Genomic DNA, 17,197 nt, shown 5'->3' with positions numbered 1-17,197 from the left:
TAAATAATACAAAAGGGATGAATTTACAGAAAAGCATAATGAGAACCAGGATAATGAAAAGTTTTTCAAAAAAATATTTTTCAGTTTATAAATAATTATGCAAAACTTAACAAATTAATTGTATTGTACATAATGTACATGATTATCCTCAAGAAACATTTTCGGTAACAATAATGATAATTATTGTGGTAGATGAATGATTATTATTTAACAGAAAAATTGAAAGGTTACGGCGACACGGAATAATAAAAAAAAGTTTTTTTTTTCCAGAAAATATAATTAAAATTCGAACAAGATAAGCTCTTATGTGCCATGAGAATAATACTTTTTCTTTTTGCTTTAAATACATGAAAATACACTTTTATACTCATTTTTAATTTGATGTTTATTGTCGAAATTTAATTCGTCAAATTTAGACTGCAACAATATGTATAGAATAATAACTCCTTATATAAGTAAATAATAGTATTACTCAAAATTAGTGTAAACCGTTAAACTTTTAAACATTAATCTCTTGCAACATGTTTTTTTCTTCTTTACTCTTCGTAAGAACGAGTCTCTCTTTGGACAATAGAATATTAATATTTTAAAAATAGACCGTAATGATAAAACAAAACTATAACATTTTTAAATTGAAATTATAGACAATAAGTAATACATATCTTCTGTACCGAGATGAAAAAAATAATGTTTATATGTTTCTAGCTTCTGATAGAAATAATATTCTATTAATAGGAAATGTTAATTTTAAGAAATTTATTCCAATAAATGTATTTAGTTGGTAGATAATAATTTTAAAAACAGTGTTTAATTTAAAAATTGAAGAATTAAAAACAGTGAAATAATGAAGCAGAGAAGAATACTGCTTTATTTTCAACCAGGTAATATTTTTACCATTTATTTCCTAATTATTTCTGTTCCATTTATTGTGTTTTTTTTCTATGTATAAAACAGAGACAGGAGTCTGTTGTAGTTAGATATGGATCTGAATATGGATAGGGTTGAAATGTAGGATTTATGTGTATATGCATGCATGAAGCAGACATGGTAATTAAACCTTTTCATTAAGAACAAACATGAGATTGTGACTTTTCAAGCTTTCTTCAACAAAACTACTATCTTCTCTATCCTCCTTGGCATTCCCACCCAAAACACCTTTTTTTCCCTTTTTTTTATATTTTTCAACCAATCCAAACCCCTTTTTCTTGTTTCCATTCAATCATTATAATTACATAAATACATCATCAAGTTCACTTTTTCTCTCTTATGATCACAGCATCCAAAACCATTTCTCTCACCCTTTCTTTCTTCAACGATCAACGTTATCCATTTGCCTCCTATTACTATTCTGTTTCGCCGGATTTTCAGGAACAACATAAGCTAAAACAAAAAACAAGACACGATCATGAGAGGAACAAGAGGAGGACACCAAGACCAACAATCTCGCGCCTTGTACGACCTCTCCACTCTCGTTCTCAATCTCATCCGATCGCCTCCCACGCCGTTGCCCTTCTCCCACATCGTCCCGCCGGGGGCGTCTCGGCGAACGCCGCCGGCCCAGATATCGCCGGCCGGGTTCGCGTCGCTGCTGCTGGGAATTTCGCTGGCTCTGATGCTGTGTGGATCGGTGACGTTCTTCATCGGGTTCGTGCTGATGCCGTGGGTTCTGGGATTGGTGATGCTCTTCTACGTCGCCGGAATCCTCTCCAGCCTATCCGTCTTCGGCCGCTCCATTCTCTGCTACGCCACCGCGCCACCCTCGCCGCGTAAGGACATTCCCGGTAAGTTCACGAAAACTAAATGAAAAATGTTAATTTTGTTTCCGATTAGTGAATGATAGCTTGTGATATCACACAGACTATGGTCTATTTTCTTATGTTTTATTGTGTTTTTGCTTATAATTTTCAAATTTTTATGAAAAAGTGAAAACAGAGTTAGATTCTTAATATTAATGTTGTTTATGGAAAAAAAAAATCAGGATGTATTGTTTAAGTTGTTCTCCGGTTAGGTTTGTGGTTTTCATTAAGATTATACCAATCTTGAATAGTATTTTTGAAGTAAACTTTTCAATTTTAATCGAAAAACAGAGTAAACAGTACATTTGAGTTTTATCCTTTTTAGAATTTGTGAATTTTAGTTTATTTTTTCTTTATTGGGATGGATGCGTGGCGAATTTACTTTCCCCTTTATGGTCTGAAACTTGCTTGAAGAAATAGCCAACAGGATGCAAAGTGATCTGTTTTGGAGAAAGCTCAACAACAAAGTTCTCTTTTTGACCTGTTTTTGTTTGGTTCAAAGAACGAATCTTTGAAGCTTTGGTTGGTTAGTTGGTCTGTCCAGAGAAGGAACTGGATATCAGGATTTGTTAAAATTGGATAACAATAATTTTTGCATGATTAATTTTAAATTATCAGATCAAATTAATGTTTTATTTAATTCTAGTCATAATCTGTAATGAACAGGAAAAAGAAAGGATATGCAAGACCAACTATTATCTTTGAAATTATTTCTACTTGGAATATACAGAGTTAATTGCATCTAGCTAGTTTCTTTTTGAATATTCTTATTGGGCAATCATTGTTAATTTGTTATTCAACTTTCTGGAAGATTGCACTGTATGCTGAGATGTTCAGAGTAGCTTCAATGGGCTTTGATCGACTTTTTTACCACATGTTCTTTCATACCCTACATATACTGTAGTAGTAGTTTTGATTATCATGTTTTTGTTGCAAATTTCTACAATGGTCCGTTTTAATTCAATTAGTCCATCTTATTGGACTACTGTTTTGAATTTGTTAATCTGCATGATGAGCCTAATCACTTCACTAATTATTATTTTTTTGTTGGATACAGCGTGGTAGCTTAATGAAGTGAGAAACGAGGAGAAGGATGGAGGGTTTTGTGCTACCTCAGCAAGACATTATTAAAGATTACGAAGCTTCTCCTTTTAGCAGATGCAGGAATCATGATATTTGGTGGATGTGGCTTATCTCTGTGCATAAGAAATAGCTTTGTAAATTCTGAAAAATTAAGGAAACACTGTTACCTTGTTTTACTTTGGCACGTGTCTTGCTAATTTCTCAAGCATAGGCTGTTGAATTTCCCTTTGTTCAGATGTAGAACAGAAAGAGAAGGAAAACATGATTTGACTCCTGAGAAACAGAGTTTGCATTGGATCAAGAAATCTTTTTTTGGAATCGGATGGTTGTTGTGTTTGATGTCTGTTGAAGCTGTATATAGCTGATACGATTGATTTACATGTCGTAATTGCTATGTGCTATCGAGGGTAATTGATGAACGATGAAGATTATTATCTTGTCACTGATTAATACCTAATTTAGGTTTTTGTTGCCAAAATGAACTTATAACCCACCCAATATCTGTAGCTCTGATGGGAACGTGTATGTTGAATTTGTTGATTGGTAGTCTTTACCAGAAATATTTATGACGCTTTCTTTTTCTCTTTCAGCAAATGATGTGAAATCTGTACTGATAGAGTAAATGGAGTGTTTGAAAATAACATTTAATACTAGTCCCATTTATTTTATTTTATTTTTTAAAATGATCTATGATGTCACCAGTTCTTATAAATCAGTGAAATGAATTAAAAATCAGTTTCTTTACATTTTTCAATGGAATTTTTTATATAATGACCCTTTAAAGTTTTTTACACCAGTGATAGACGATTAAATAGAGGATAAGTGTTGGATAGCTGCATGTGATTCCATTCCCACGTTTGATTTTGTGTGATATGGTTATCCATTATCCAACAACTAGGATAAAGTGTTAGAACAAGATAGCTTTTAACTTCAAGTTGTTGTAAATTCGATGGATTCTGGTTATGTATCAACATTACAAATCTAATATATTTACATGTAAAACATACTTATTGATATTTTGGCCATGATTAGACTACTTTTAACAGGAATCTACAAATACATAAGTAAAATAAGAAGGTAAGTGATTTGTATAATTGACTTTAACGTAGGAGTATTTTTGACATATATCTATCGACTCTACTTGGAGTTTAAAGACAAAAAAACTAGGGATAACTTGGTATCAAAAACTTAAGACGACGATTGACAGAATTAACAGCACATATCAAATTCAGAGCTAAATTAAACAGAGAATGGAATTAGCCAGTGTTGATATGCACACCAATAGCAATAAGAAATATGGTAATGAGACCAAAGAAGATGATGGTGTGGATCAAGATAGAGACTCCACTGGTTTGCATGTTCCCAAACTCCACCACTCTGCTCTTCCCTGGAACTTGAATCAGAAGACCAGGACTCAGCAACACAAACAGCACCACTGCTATCACCACAGGACCCCAATCACTCATTTTCTATCAAAATATTCTAAGTGATTCTAAGCTTCTACTGCCACAATTATATATCTAGAGCAGTAGTGCTGAATGGGAAGCTACAAATTAAATAGGAAACTCAAAATCAAAGTGAACGACACTGAAGCAGAGATCAATGCAAGCAAGGAATAAACTGAAGAGAGACACCTAGCAGCATGAGCTAAAGGCAAAAATAGTTTAGTTTTAGTTTGGGTGCATGTCACAGTCAGTGATGAATGTTAAAGCAAGTAATTAAGCATTGCATTACGTGGCCGCATATGCTAAATCCAAATTTTGGGTCATTATTGGGACTTGCTAGCAAGATAAGACAGAATCAATTATTTTTTGTGGCCCAAATTCAAAAGTCCCACATTGATTAGTGTTGAGTAGGTTGACACGTTACCCTTCAATTTTTTGCTTTATAAGGAAAAACTAATAAGACTTTCGTCACTTGGATAATAAATAAAGAAAAATGTATATTTTATTAAATAATTAAAGTGGATTTGGTAAAATATATTTTATTATCTGAAAAACTGTAAGAATTGTGATTGAATGTTCGCCTGTGATGTTAGAGAATGAAATTTAATACTTGTCTAGCTGAGTTTATTAAAAGAAGGAAAAAAGAATTAACGTTAATATTAAATTATTTTTAAAAGAGTTTCAGATCATTTTAAACTTATAAGCAAAGCCCTTTAAGGTAAATTTTAAATTTTAAATTTATAAAGTAAAAAAAAATACTAACAGATTATTAATTACATATTAATCTTAATTTTTCTTTTAATAAATTATCTTATTTAAATCATTATCATCATTCATATTAAATTAACGAAATTGGAATTTTGTAAATGACTTAAATGTGTGCAACAAAAATAGATATAATTTTTTTTATGTATATTATTTTTTAATTTTAAAAACTTTCTTAAAATATTACCGCAAAAACACATTGACGAAAAAATTACCGAAAAAGATCACAAGTTTAAGTAGTGGATTTAAACATGCCAAAATAAAACAGTTTAGCCGTAAATTCATGATTGCGTTGGAGTGTTTCTTAACAGTATTTCTTCTGGAATAATTATTTTAAATATAATCTTTAAATAAGTTATTACAATTTACAAAAATTAACAATATTTCCATATCAAAAGGAAGATCATGATGCTCAACAAGCATTCAAATTTTACTTATCAAATTAGAATTTCATCTCGACAATATGATAAGAACATTTAAGTAGCTGTAACTCAAATCCTGTGCAGATGTATCAGAGATGAAAGTGAATAATATTGCTTTCTGAAAAAGTAACCAAACATGAAACAAAAGAAACTAGAAACATTTGTAGAAATTAAGGTTGGAACTCAGGAAAAAGACACGTAAATGTTGAAGTGGGTAGAACAGAAAGGCATGAAAAAGAAAGAAGAAGAAGTTGAATGAATCCATGTAACTAGCCGATGTAAAAGTGGACCTTAACAGCGAGCAAGAAGAGGCAGATGAGACCAAAGTAGAGAAGCGAATGAACGAGAATGGAAGCAGCACTGGTCTGAAAATTTCCAAACTCCACGCACCTTGAACGACCAGGTACTTGAAATAGCAACCCTGGCATTAGCAGAATGTATAGCACCACAGACACAACCACTGCCCCACAGTCCAACATTCTTCTTCTTCCACCTTCAACTCCTATAACTTCTGATATATCAGTTCGCAGAATGAATTTCATGACACAAAATATGTCTATATATATATATATATATATATCACTGTTGTGCATGCACGTGGTGGTTGTGATTCAGATTTGGATTAAGGATAACTTGCTTCAGATGATAATATTGTAACTATCTGCTTCATCTTTCACCGATTATTTCATGCTCAAGCAAGGAATTACTTATTTCAGTCACACCTTATTATAGAATTAATCATCTCTGCAACATTCTATAATATATATATATATATATATATATATATATATATATATATATATATATATATATATATATATATATATATATATATATATATATATATATATATATATATATATATATATATATATATATATGTTATGTTCAGACAGCATGGCTTTGTTTTGGTGCAAACTTACTTTGGGCATTTTTTAAATATGCTGCAAAAAGATGCAGGGAATTTAATATAAGTTTATAAGAAATATAGATTATTCATGAAGTTTCTGGCATATATATATATATATATATATATATATATATATATATATATATATATATATATATATATATATGTACCAGGGAGAGTCGGGCGCCGTACGAAGGGCGTCCATGAGGTGACGGGCGCCGCCCAAAGGACGCTCATGTCACACCCGCCACAGACAAATGTTGGACCGCCCTAGTCGTGGCCGCCCAAGTAGGCACGGATTGAACCTAGACCCGTATAAACTCTCCCACACCAGCAAATGTCCGGCGTCGCACGTATGGACGCCCACTAATGAGGTCGTCCGACCATCTCGGTGTCTACGCCGACCACCTGGGTAGAACCTCTGTCTCTAAGAGAAACTTTGAAGAACTCACAAGGAATTCCATCACCACGAGACAACGCCGCACTCTCCATGCTCACAAAAAGTGTTCTACAGGATGATGCTGAGAGACGTCTGGTATCACAAAGTGCCGGGCAACCGCAGAGAGGATCGTCCGCCCAACGAAGTGCCGTACGACCGCAGAGAGGATCGTCCGCCCAACGAAGAGCCGGACGACTGCATAGAGGATCGTCCGCCCAACAAAGTGTCGGACGATCGCATAGAGGATCGTCCGCCCAACGAAGTGTCGGGCGACCGTGTAGAGGATCGTCCGCCCAATGTAGTGCCCGAGTCGTCCGTAGGGAAGACGAACGCCGGTATAACTTGGGCGGACGCCCATATCACACTGACCGATCAAATCACTAATCACTGTGGCTCAGGTAAATTGACCTGGTTTAGAGGTAAGTAGAAATTAGGAGCTATTGGGCTGGTTGGGCCGTGATTAACTTTTCACTAATCCTAAGCCCATAGCGAAAACTATAAATACAGGTTCACGGTGAGTGGTAGATAGGTTACATTGAATGCACATTTATTGTTATCCCTTGAGAAAAGCCATTGCTCTGAAACTGACTTTGGCATCGGAGAATCTTTTGTAGGTCTCCACCCCTCCGGATCAAGAGGAAAGTCAAAGCTTGGGAGGAAGATCCGCCATTGAGAGAAGATCGGAAGAAGGTTAGAAGATTCATAACCGCACAGCCTTACACATTCGAAACATTTGGCGCCCACCGTGGGGCCGTGTGATTTAAAAAACCCAATGGTGACCACGAGAAACATGAGCATGGACGATCCCGCTAAGATGATGTGCGTGCTACAACAAAAAATGGACGAGATGCAGCAACGTCATGAAGAAGAGATGGCGGCCGTAAAGGCCGACTGCGAAGCCCGGATAGCTCGGGAGATTGGGCGGATGGACAGGGGAGAGCGAGTGAAGGATAAAGGAAAGGGGGTGGAAGGAGAACGCCCGCCCCCGGATACCGAGGGCGATAGGACTTGGAGGCCTTCCGGATCGGAGGCAGAAGAAAGCAAGGCTAAATCGGTGCATGCGGAGAGCGCGGCCGAGGACGGGCGGATGGTAGTCAAGTCGGAGCCTTCATCCGCCTTATTACTTCCATTCACCCAAAACATAATGAATGTCCAAATCTCGGAGCAATTCATGGCTCCGCAGTTCAAAATGTATAACGGGACAACGGACCCCGCGTCCCATATCCAGACATTCTCGAACGCGATGGCGTTCCGAACAGGCAATGACGCCATTTGGTGCCGAGCATTCTCGCTCTCGTTAGAAGACGAGGCACTGGAATGGTTCAACACCCTCCCTCCTAATTCCATAGAAAACTTTGCTGGATTAAAACAACTATTCATCAAACAATTCGCGGCCAGCAGCACTCAAGATTTGACCGTGTTTGAATTGATGACCCTCAAGCAGGGGAAGGACGAAACACTACGGACGTTTATGGATAGGTACCAGAAGACTGTCCGTCGTGTAAAAAGCCTGACCCCCGAGCTTGCCCTTCACTATATCCTGCCGGCCCTAAAGCCGGGACCGTTCAAGGATAGTGTCTGCAGGCGTGCTCCTAAAACAATGGAGGAACTGAGGGAGAGGGCAGCTGACGAGATAAGGGTGGAGGAGATGAAACTCTCCTACAAAAAAGAGAATCAAGAAGTTAGGGGAGAAAAGACGGACGGTAATAAAACCGGTTCGTCGACGAGAAAAACGTTCGGCCTTAGACCCGCGGAGCAGAAGAAAGGACCCCGTTTTCAACAGTATACACCTTTGAACGCCTCAAGGGAGAAAATTCTCCGAGAGGCCCTAAGTGCAGAGCTGATAACGGAGCACGAAGGGCTCCCGACTTCGAAGAACGCTGACCGGAGCAAACACTGCTCCTACCACAAAAACATGGGTCACAGCACCGAAGAGTGTTGTACCCTCAAAGACAAAATAGAGGAACTCATCCGGGCGGGAAAGCTCAAGAAATACGTCCGAGACGAGCGCCCGCCGCAACCGACCGAACGGCCTGCCCAGAGACTGGCCTACCATAAGGATAAGCCGCGAAACCCAAAAGCGGAGCAGCCCCGCTCGGAGAGGCGCCCGAGTCGAAGTCGAAGCCGCAGTCGGGAGCGCCCCTTGAGGGGGCATATCAATACCATTTCCGGAGGATTCGCGGGAGGAGGATCATCTTCCTCCGCCCGTAAACGCCATATTCGAACCCTCCATTCCGTCCATCTGGTCGATAAGCCACGCCGATCCATGCCGCCTATCACCTTCTCGGACGAGGACTTTCACGCCCCTGATCCCGACCAAGACGACCCAATGGTCATAACGGCAGAAATAGCACGGTACGGGATAAGCAAAGTTCTGGTCGATCAAGGAAGTTCGGTCAACATCCTTTACTGGAAGACTTTCCTGCAGATGGATATCTCAGAAGATCTGATCGTCCCCTACGAAGGGCAGATAGTGGGATTTGCAGGAGAGAGAGTTGACACGAGGGGATACGTGGAGTTGAGGACGAGGTTGGGGACCGGACGATCTAGCGAGGAGAAGAGGGTCCGGTATCTGCTGGTGGAGGCTAACACGTCATACAACGTACTACTCGGAAGGCCGTGCTTAAACGCTTTTGGAGCGATCGTCTCTACCCCCCACCTCACGATGAAGTACCCCTCCGAGAAGGGAACTATCTGTACGGTCCGGGCGGACCAAAAGGCGGCACGAGAGTGCTACGCAGCGGGGTTGAAGTTGCACGTCCGTCCAGTAAAAAGGCGGGCGGCCGGTTCTGAGGTGGCCATGGCAGACCTCGACCCTAGGACGAACACCGAAGACCGCCTGGAACCTATTGGGGAAACCCAACCTATCTTGATAGGAAGGGAACCCGCTCAAACCACCCTCATCGCCAGGGGGCTGAACCCTGAGATGGAAAAGGAGCTGAGGGCACTCCTATGGAAAAACCGGGATCTATTTGCGTGGACGGCGGCGGATATGCCGGGCATCCATCCCGCAGTAATGAGCCATAAGCTCTCGCTTTTCCAGAATGCTCGCCCCATAGCCCAGAAGAAGCGGAGAATGGGCGAGGAGAAGCGTAAGGCTGTGGAAGAAGAGGTGGAGAAGTTGAGGAGAGCTGATTTCGTCCGGGCAGTCACCTACACCACATGGCTAGCTAACGTGGTCATGGTGAAGAAGGCCAACGGGAAGTGGCGCATGTGCACTGATTACACGGATCTGAACAAAGCCTGCCCGAAGGATTCACACCCCTTACCCAGCATTGACGCCCTGGTGGACGGCGCCTCCAGGCACCGGGTACTAAGCTTCCTAGATGCATATTCCGGGTATAACCAGATACCCATGTACGGGCCGGACATTGAAAAGACAGCATTCATTACGGAGAAGGCTAACTTCTGCTACGAAGTTATGCCGTTCGGCCTGAAGAATGCGGGGGCAACATATCAGCGCCTAATGGATAGAATCTTCCGTGACCAGATAGGCCGGTGCATGGATGTATATGTGGATGACATGGTGGTCCGGTCAGCAGATGAAGAGGGACACCTCAAGGACCTTGAGCAGGTTTTCCGCCAAGTAAGGAAATTTGGCATGCGCTTGAACCCCGCAAAGTGTACGTTCGAGGTAGCAGCTGGAAAGTTCTTGGGCTTCATGTTAACATCCAGGGGGATTGAGGCTAACCCGGACAAGTGCGACGCGGTATTGCAGATGCAGAGCCCGGCCACCCTTAAGGAAGTGCAGAGACTGGTCGGACGCCTCACTGCTTTATCCCGGTTCATCCCCAAGTTGGCGGAGCGGATGAGGCCGGTCCTACGTAAGTTGAAGAAAGGGACCGGTCCGTTATGGGACGACGAATGTGAGCGAGCGTTCCAGGACGTCAAGACGCTCCTTAGCAACCCACCGGTTATGAACCGCCCGGTCCCAGGTGGAGATTTGCACATCTTCTTAGGAGTGTCCGAAACGGCCGTCAGCGCCGTATTGATGCAAGAACAGCCTCAGGCGAGGCTAGTTTACTTCGTGAGCCGTAAGCTCTTAGACGCAGAAACCCGGTACCAGCGGGTAGAGAAGGTGGCCTTGGCTTTATTACATGCCTCCCGAAGACTTCGTCCTTATTTTCAAAGTTATTAGGTCATAGTCCGGACAGACTTCCCAATCTCCAAAATCCTCAGGAAGCCAGACCTAGCCGGACGGATGGTGGCATGGGCGGTAGAGCTCTCAGAGTTCGGCTTGCGCTATGAACCGAGGGGATCGGTTAAAGGCCAACATTTGGCGGATTTCGCGGCCGAATTACCCCCTTCCGGCTAAGATGACTGGAACTTATATGTGGATGGGGCTTCCGGCCGCTCGATCAGCGGGGCCGGCATCGTACTTGAAGGCCCCAATGGATTCTTACTAGAGCATTCTTTGATATTCAAATTCAAAGTATCCAACAATCAGGCCGAGTACGAGGCCCTTGTGGCCGGCCTCGAGCTGGCGAAGGACATGGGGGCGAGGAGGATAACCTGTCGGACGGACTCTGAGCTGGTGGTGGGCCAAATGAATGGCAACTTCCAAGTCAGAGAGGAACGCCTTTTGCGGTACTACCAGAGAGCGACCGAGCTCGCCAGAGCGTTCGACAAAGTTGATATACAGCATATTCCCAGGGAACAAAACACGAGGGCGGACATACTGTCCAAACTCAGTTCGGGAAAGGAAAAGGGGCAGTTGACCACCGTCGTACGGCAGGTTCTACTACAGCCTTCCGTGGAATGCTCAGCGGTATCCGGCGGAGGACAAGATTGGCGTGCCGGAATCCGGGAAATCATGAACCGCCAGGATGAGTGGCGGATGGTAGGTCCGGGCGAAGCTAAGAAAGTCGCCCGTTATCTTATCGTGGGGGATGACTTATACCGAAGGGGATTCTCCTCCCCCCTCCTTAAGTGCTTGGGGGCTGAAGAGGCATACTATGTCATGGACGAACTTCATAACGGCGTTTGTGGTCTCCACACGGGCTGGAGGACGTTGAAAGCCCGGCTATTGAGAGCCGGATATTATTGGCCTACCATGGAGGCGGATACAAGAGCGTTCGTCCAGAAGTGCATCCGCTGTCAGGAACATTCCAATAATTCCCACCTTCCGCCACATGCCTTACATTCAATATCATCCCCTTGGCCGTTCGCCCAATGGGGAATGGACATCGTAGGACCGTTCCCAGTAGGGCAAGCACAGAAGAAGTTCCTTTTGGTGGCGGTTGATTACTTCACTAAGTGGGTAGAGGCCGAACCTTTGGCAACCATCACGGCCGCCCAGGTCCAGAAGTTCTGTTGGAAATTGATATGTCGCTTCGGCCTCCCTCAGTCCATCATCACAGATAATGGCCGGCAGTTTATTGACAAAAAACTCGCCAAGTTCTTCAAAGGGCTAGGGATCAAGCACATCACCAGCTCTGTAGAGCACCCCCAGACGAACGGTCAAGCAGAAGCAATGAACAAGACCATAGTCTCGGAACTTAAGCGGCGTTTGGGAGAGAGGAAGGGAGCATGGGTGGACGAACTACCCGAGGTCCTATGGGCCTATAGATGCACACCTCATGGAACCACAGGCGAAACCCCTTTCAACCTAACCTATGGTACTGATGCCATGTTACCGGTTGAGCTGGGTGAACCGTCGCTAAGGCGGGAGGTTGAAGACCTGAACCTCAACGACCAAGAGTTGAGGATCGAGTTGGACTCCCTGGACGAACGGCGAGACCGGGCGGCACTGAGAGCCGAAGCATGCAAGCGAATGGTCGAAAGAAAATACAACTCCAAGGTCCGGCCGAGAAGCTTCCAAGAGGGAGACCTAGTATGGAGGAAAGCGGGCGACGCCCGCCGAAACCCGGCACATGGAAAGCTCGCTGCCAAGTGGGAGGGGCCATTCAAGATACTGGAAGCCTTCGGAAACGGGGCCTACAGGCTGGAACGCATGGACGGACGTCCCATCACCAACACTTGGAACGCCACACATTTGAAATTTTATTTTAGTTAATTTCAATTACTTATTTTCATGTACTCCCACAATCAATCAAACAAAATATCTATTGTCTCCTGCGAAGCATCTTGTAGGAACTTAGTAGAAAAAGCGTTTCAGCGCAACTCTCGGCTCGGTCGACCGAGGCACAAGGATCGTCCGCCCTACCAAACTCCAAGCCGGCGAGTGTTCAAACGAGAACAACTCTCGGCTTGGTTGGGCGACGCCGCGAAAATATCGTCCGCCCTACCAAAATCCAAGCTGGCGAGTGTTCCAACGAGAACAACTCTCGGCTTGGTTGGGCGACGCCGCGAAAATATCGTCCGCCCTACCAAACTCCAAGCTGGCGAGTGTTCCAACGAGAACAACTCTCGGCTTGGTTGGGCGACACCGCGAAAGGATCGTCCGCCCTACAAAACTCGGATAAAAAATGAAGCGAGAAACTGAAGCTAAACGATACTGTTCACCTCGGAAAGTCTCCACCAAGGCCGGACAATTAACTAAAGAAAAATTATCGCTAAAGGAATAACAGCGTACGTAAGGAAATGCACGAAACTCGAAAGGTCAGTGTATTGGTCGTTTGCGCTAAAAGGCGCCAAGATTTACAAAAAAGACCATCCGGCCAACATCTGGACAACCCCAGACGTTGGACGGACGGTCGAAAGATACACGTCCAAAAAATTCAAAAATAAAATTCCTAATGCTTTCCCCCGACGGCGGCCTCCGCAGCCGGCTCATTTTCTTCGGCGGCATTCAAATCCACGAGGACGCCATTGAAAACGTCCTTCTCTATATCCACGCCAAGAGCAAAAGGATCCTGGACGCCCGCCAGAAGAGTTACTTGCCGAAGGGCTTTGTTGAAGCCCTCCTCATGTTCAAACAGGATGGTGGACTCCAACTCAGCAATCTGCTCCTTGGCCTTAGCCACTTCAAGAGTAAGCTCTTCATTGGCCTTGGCACGGCACGATTCGGCCTCCTTTATGCGGGTTACCTCCGCCTCCAGCAGCTCGATTTTCTGGCGACTCTCTTCCGCCAAGCGTTCCTGCTCGATCCGGGCCGCGGCCAACCCTTCGGCGGACTCCCTTTTGGCTTTCTCCAGGTCGGCCTCCAGCTGCTCGATCCTCTTATCATATTCATCTTGATTGAGGACCATCTCCTCCAAAGTAAGCTGAAGGGAGGCAGAGTTCTTCTTCTCTCTATCAAGCTCGGCACGGACCTCCGCCACTCCGGGACGGTCGGCGAACTCCCTTAGGTACCAAGCCAAGGCGGATGTCCGAGTAGACATCTCCAGCATGGCGTTAGTCAACTCCACCTCAGAAAGAGGTTCGATGAGCGCCCGTTGGGAGGAGCTCATGTGGAATTTCGCGCGGTCACTCATGCTGAAGGCGGGGCTAAAAATGCCGCCTGGTAGAGGGATGGCCGGGGCTTTCCCCCAGTCTTTCTCCTTGTCCTTGCCCTTCCGGGCCTTCTTCGAAGCGGAGCGAGACGACGACCCCTCTTTGTCCCTACGCCCTTCAACAGCGGGTTCATTTCTCTTGCGCTTCAAGAGATCAGCAGAAACAGTGCCCGCCTCAGACAACGGGCCCATTTGGGCGGCCTCCAATTCTGGCGGGGGATTGGGAGGCGGCACCTCGATATTGGAACCCCCGGCTTTGAATGTGGGGGGGACTCCTGCCTTAGGAGTAGCGCGAGCGGCCGTCAGGCGGACACCAGAGGGAGGAGGACGGGGCGCATTCGGAACACTTGTCGGCCGGGCGGTCGACGAGCTAGCCCCGGACTTCTTCCTTAGGGCGAAAAAGTTGGATTTGCGGGGGCCCGGATTCGTCATTAGTTCTGCAAGAAACAAGAAAATTCAGAATTTAACGTCAGTATGCGAAAAACAAACACACCCAATGTGACAAGACCGTACCGAACGCCTTTGGTCCACAATCCTCGAGACTAAGGCATTCGACCAAGTGACGGGCGGAGATCCGGCGGGGGAGGGCGTTAATGGTGCGCACAGCTTCTAGATCGGGTGCTGTCAAGGCTCCTATAGAAGTCGCCCTTATATGCCGAGGATCTCTTGTCCAATAGAATGGAAACAACTTCCCTTCACCATCAGAAAATTCGTGGACGTCGGCTTTATCAACGATTATTTTAAAATAATGTTGTTTAAAATTTTTGAAGGAATCAGAGAAGGGGCGGAAAAGGGTCCTGCCCCGCACCGAGGTAAAAGACACCCAACCGCCAGAACGAGAAGGGCGGACCTCAAAATAGTAAAAGAAGACCAGGATGGTGGGAGTGACGCCCACTGCTAAACACATCGCCAGAAACGCCTGCACGGTCGCCCACGAATTAGGGTGCAGCTGCGTGGGAGCCACATTGACCTCCCGAAGAATTGCCGTTTGAAACTTAGTAAAAGGAATCCGGATGAAAAGATGGGTGAAGAAAGTCACATACATGAAGAAGAAGTCATACGGACTAGACCGCCCATCGTGAAAGACCCTTTCATTTAACAAGGTCACCCCGGCACGAATTAACTTCGAGTCTTCCACATCCCGGACAACATGGGTATGGCGGATCCGCCACTCCAACTCCTTGCGGAAAGCGTAGTAGGATGCATACCGGCTAGGGATAGGGGGAGCCAAGTCACACGCCACTACCCCTTGACCTTCTGGTTCGAATGGGGACCCGACTACACGAACACCGCCCTTGAGCAGGAATAGCGGTACGCCGTGGAAAATCCGGTCATCCGCCGACATCGGTGACTCGGGGTCCGCCCCGGAAGACCCAATCGCCTCCTCCAAAAAATGAGAAGAAACTGAGCTGAGAGAATCGTTGCTGTCGCCCCGCGCCAACCCCTCCTGGACTCCGCCCGACGACCCAGAACCTGACTCGATGGACACAGATGCTATTTATTACCTGAGGGAAAAAGAATCTTGAGCTCTTGAGTAATGAAGATAAGTGAGAATGACGTCCTCTAATCCGCTATTTATAGGAAAAATTTAGTAACCGTTGGGTGTATCCTGGCCGTCTAGATTTAGCACGACCAACGCTCCGGATTTGACGACGCTTCACCTTCCGTCAATAGGAGCGCGCCACTTGTTTTCCCGCCTAAAATCCAAATTCAAAAAGCCCACTGGATAAAGCCCAATTGCGGGTTCCTGATCCAAAATGCGCCGTATCCAAAATCCTACGTTCATTACGTGCACTAGGACTTGGGGGGCTTGTGTACCAGGGAGAGCCGGGCGCCGTACGAAGGGCGCCCATGAGGTGACGGGCGCCGCCCAAAGGACGCCCATGTCACACCCGCCACAGACAAATGCTGGACCGCCCTAGTCGTGGCCGCCCAAGTAGGCACGGATTGAACCTAGACCCGTATAAACTCTCCCACACCAGCAAATGTCCGGCGTCGCACGTATGGACACCCACTAATGAGGTCATCCGACCATCTCGGTGCCTACGCCGACCACCTGGGTAGAACCTCTGTCTCTAAGAGAAACTTTGAAGAACTCACAAGGAATTCCATCACCACGAGACAGCGCCGCACTCTCCATGCTCACAAAAAGTGTTCTACAGGATGATGCTGAGAGACGTCTGGTATCACAAAGTGCCGGGCAACCGCAGAGAGGATCGTCCGCCCAACGAAGTGCCGTACGACCGCAGAGAGGATCGTCCGCCCAACGAAGAGCCGGACGACTGCATAGAGGATCGTCCGCCCAACAAAGTACCGGACGATCGCATAGAGGATCGTCCGCCCAACGAAGTGCCGGGCGACCGTGTAGAGGATCGTCCGCCCAATGTAGTGCCCGAGTCGTCCGTAGGGAAGACGAACGCCGGTATAACTTGGGCGGACGCCCATATCACACTGACCGATCAAATCACTAATCACTGTGGCTCAGGTAAATTGACCTGGTTTAGAGGTAAGTAGAAATTAGGAGCTATTGGGCTGGTTGGGCCGTGATTAACTTTTCACTAATCCTAAGCCCATAGCGAAAACTATAAATACAGGTTCACGGTGAGTGGTAGATAGGTTACATTGAATGCACATTTATTGTTATCCTTTGAGAAAAGCCATTGCTCTGAAACTGACTTTGGCATCGGAGAATCTTTTGTAGGTCTCCACCCCTCCGGATCAAGAGGAAAGTCAAAGCTTGGGAGGAAGATCCGCCATTGAGAGAAGATCGGAAGAAGGTTAGAAGATTCATAACCGCACAGCCCTACACATTCGAAACAATATATTATAATAATTGTTGTGTATAAACTATAAATAATATTTTAATCTGATAAAAAATGTTAAAATTTAAGAAAAAATAATTTACAAAAGTTACATAAAAGAGTCTGAGATATTTTTTAAAAA

General features: G+C 44.7%; 3 protein-coding genes across 3 annotated transcripts; 1 reads left to right on the top strand and 2 right to left on the bottom strand.

Moving 5' to 3' along the window:
• Nucleotides 1–1,214: 1,214 nt before the first annotated feature.
• LOC108319008 (uncharacterized) lies at nucleotides 1,215–3,197 on the top strand. Its single transcript, XM_017550004.2, has 2 exons — nucleotides 1,215–1,781; nucleotides 2,854–3,197. The coding sequence occupies exons 1-2, from the start codon at nucleotides 1,406–1,408 to the stop codon at nucleotides 2,859–2,861; spliced, it is 384 nt and encodes a 127-aa protein (XP_017405493.1). The 5' UTR covers nucleotides 1,215–1,405; the 3' UTR covers nucleotides 2,862–3,197.
• Nucleotides 3,198–4,114: 917 nt separating this feature from the next.
• On the bottom strand, nucleotides 4,115–4,794 carry LOC108319009 (uncharacterized). Its single transcript, XM_017550005.2, has one exon. It carries the CDS (start codon nucleotides 4,343–4,345, stop codon nucleotides 4,136–4,138), a length of 210 nt encoding a protein of 69 aa, XP_017405494.1. The 5' UTR covers nucleotides 4,346–4,794; the 3' UTR covers nucleotides 4,115–4,135.
• A 769-nt stretch (nucleotides 4,795–5,563) lies between these two features.
• LOC108319023 (uncharacterized) lies at nucleotides 5,564–6,089 on the bottom strand. Its single transcript, XM_017550020.2, has one exon. The coding sequence runs from the start codon at nucleotides 6,051–6,053 to the stop codon at nucleotides 5,781–5,783; it is 273 nt and encodes a 90-aa protein (XP_017405509.2). The 5' UTR covers nucleotides 6,054–6,089; the 3' UTR covers nucleotides 5,564–5,780.
• Between the last annotated feature and the right edge of the window lie 11,108 nt (nucleotides 6,090–17,197).

Source organism: Vigna angularis, chromosome 2 (genome assembly GCF_016808095.1).
Source record: "Vigna angularis cultivar LongXiaoDou No.4 chromosome 2, ASM1680809v1, whole genome shotgun sequence".
Taxonomy (NCBI): Eukaryota; Viridiplantae; Streptophyta; class Magnoliopsida; order Fabales; family Fabaceae; genus Vigna; species Vigna angularis.
Note: the sequence above shows the minus strand (reverse complement) of the source record. Positions and strands in the feature narration are given on the sequence as shown.

Bases quoted from the DNA above. Each gene is read 5' to 3' on its own strand.
- LOC108319008 (XM_017550004.2), top strand. From the start codon at position 1,406: ATGAGAGGAACAAGAGGAGGACACCAAGACCAACAATCTCGCGCCTTG.
- LOC108319009 (XM_017550005.2), bottom strand. From the start codon at position 4,345: ATGAGTGATTGGGGTCCTGTGGTGATAGCAGTGGTGCTGTTTGTGTTG.
- LOC108319023 (XM_017550020.2), bottom strand. From the start codon at position 6,053: ATGAAATTCATTCTGCGAACTGATATATCAGAAGTTATAGGAGTTGAA.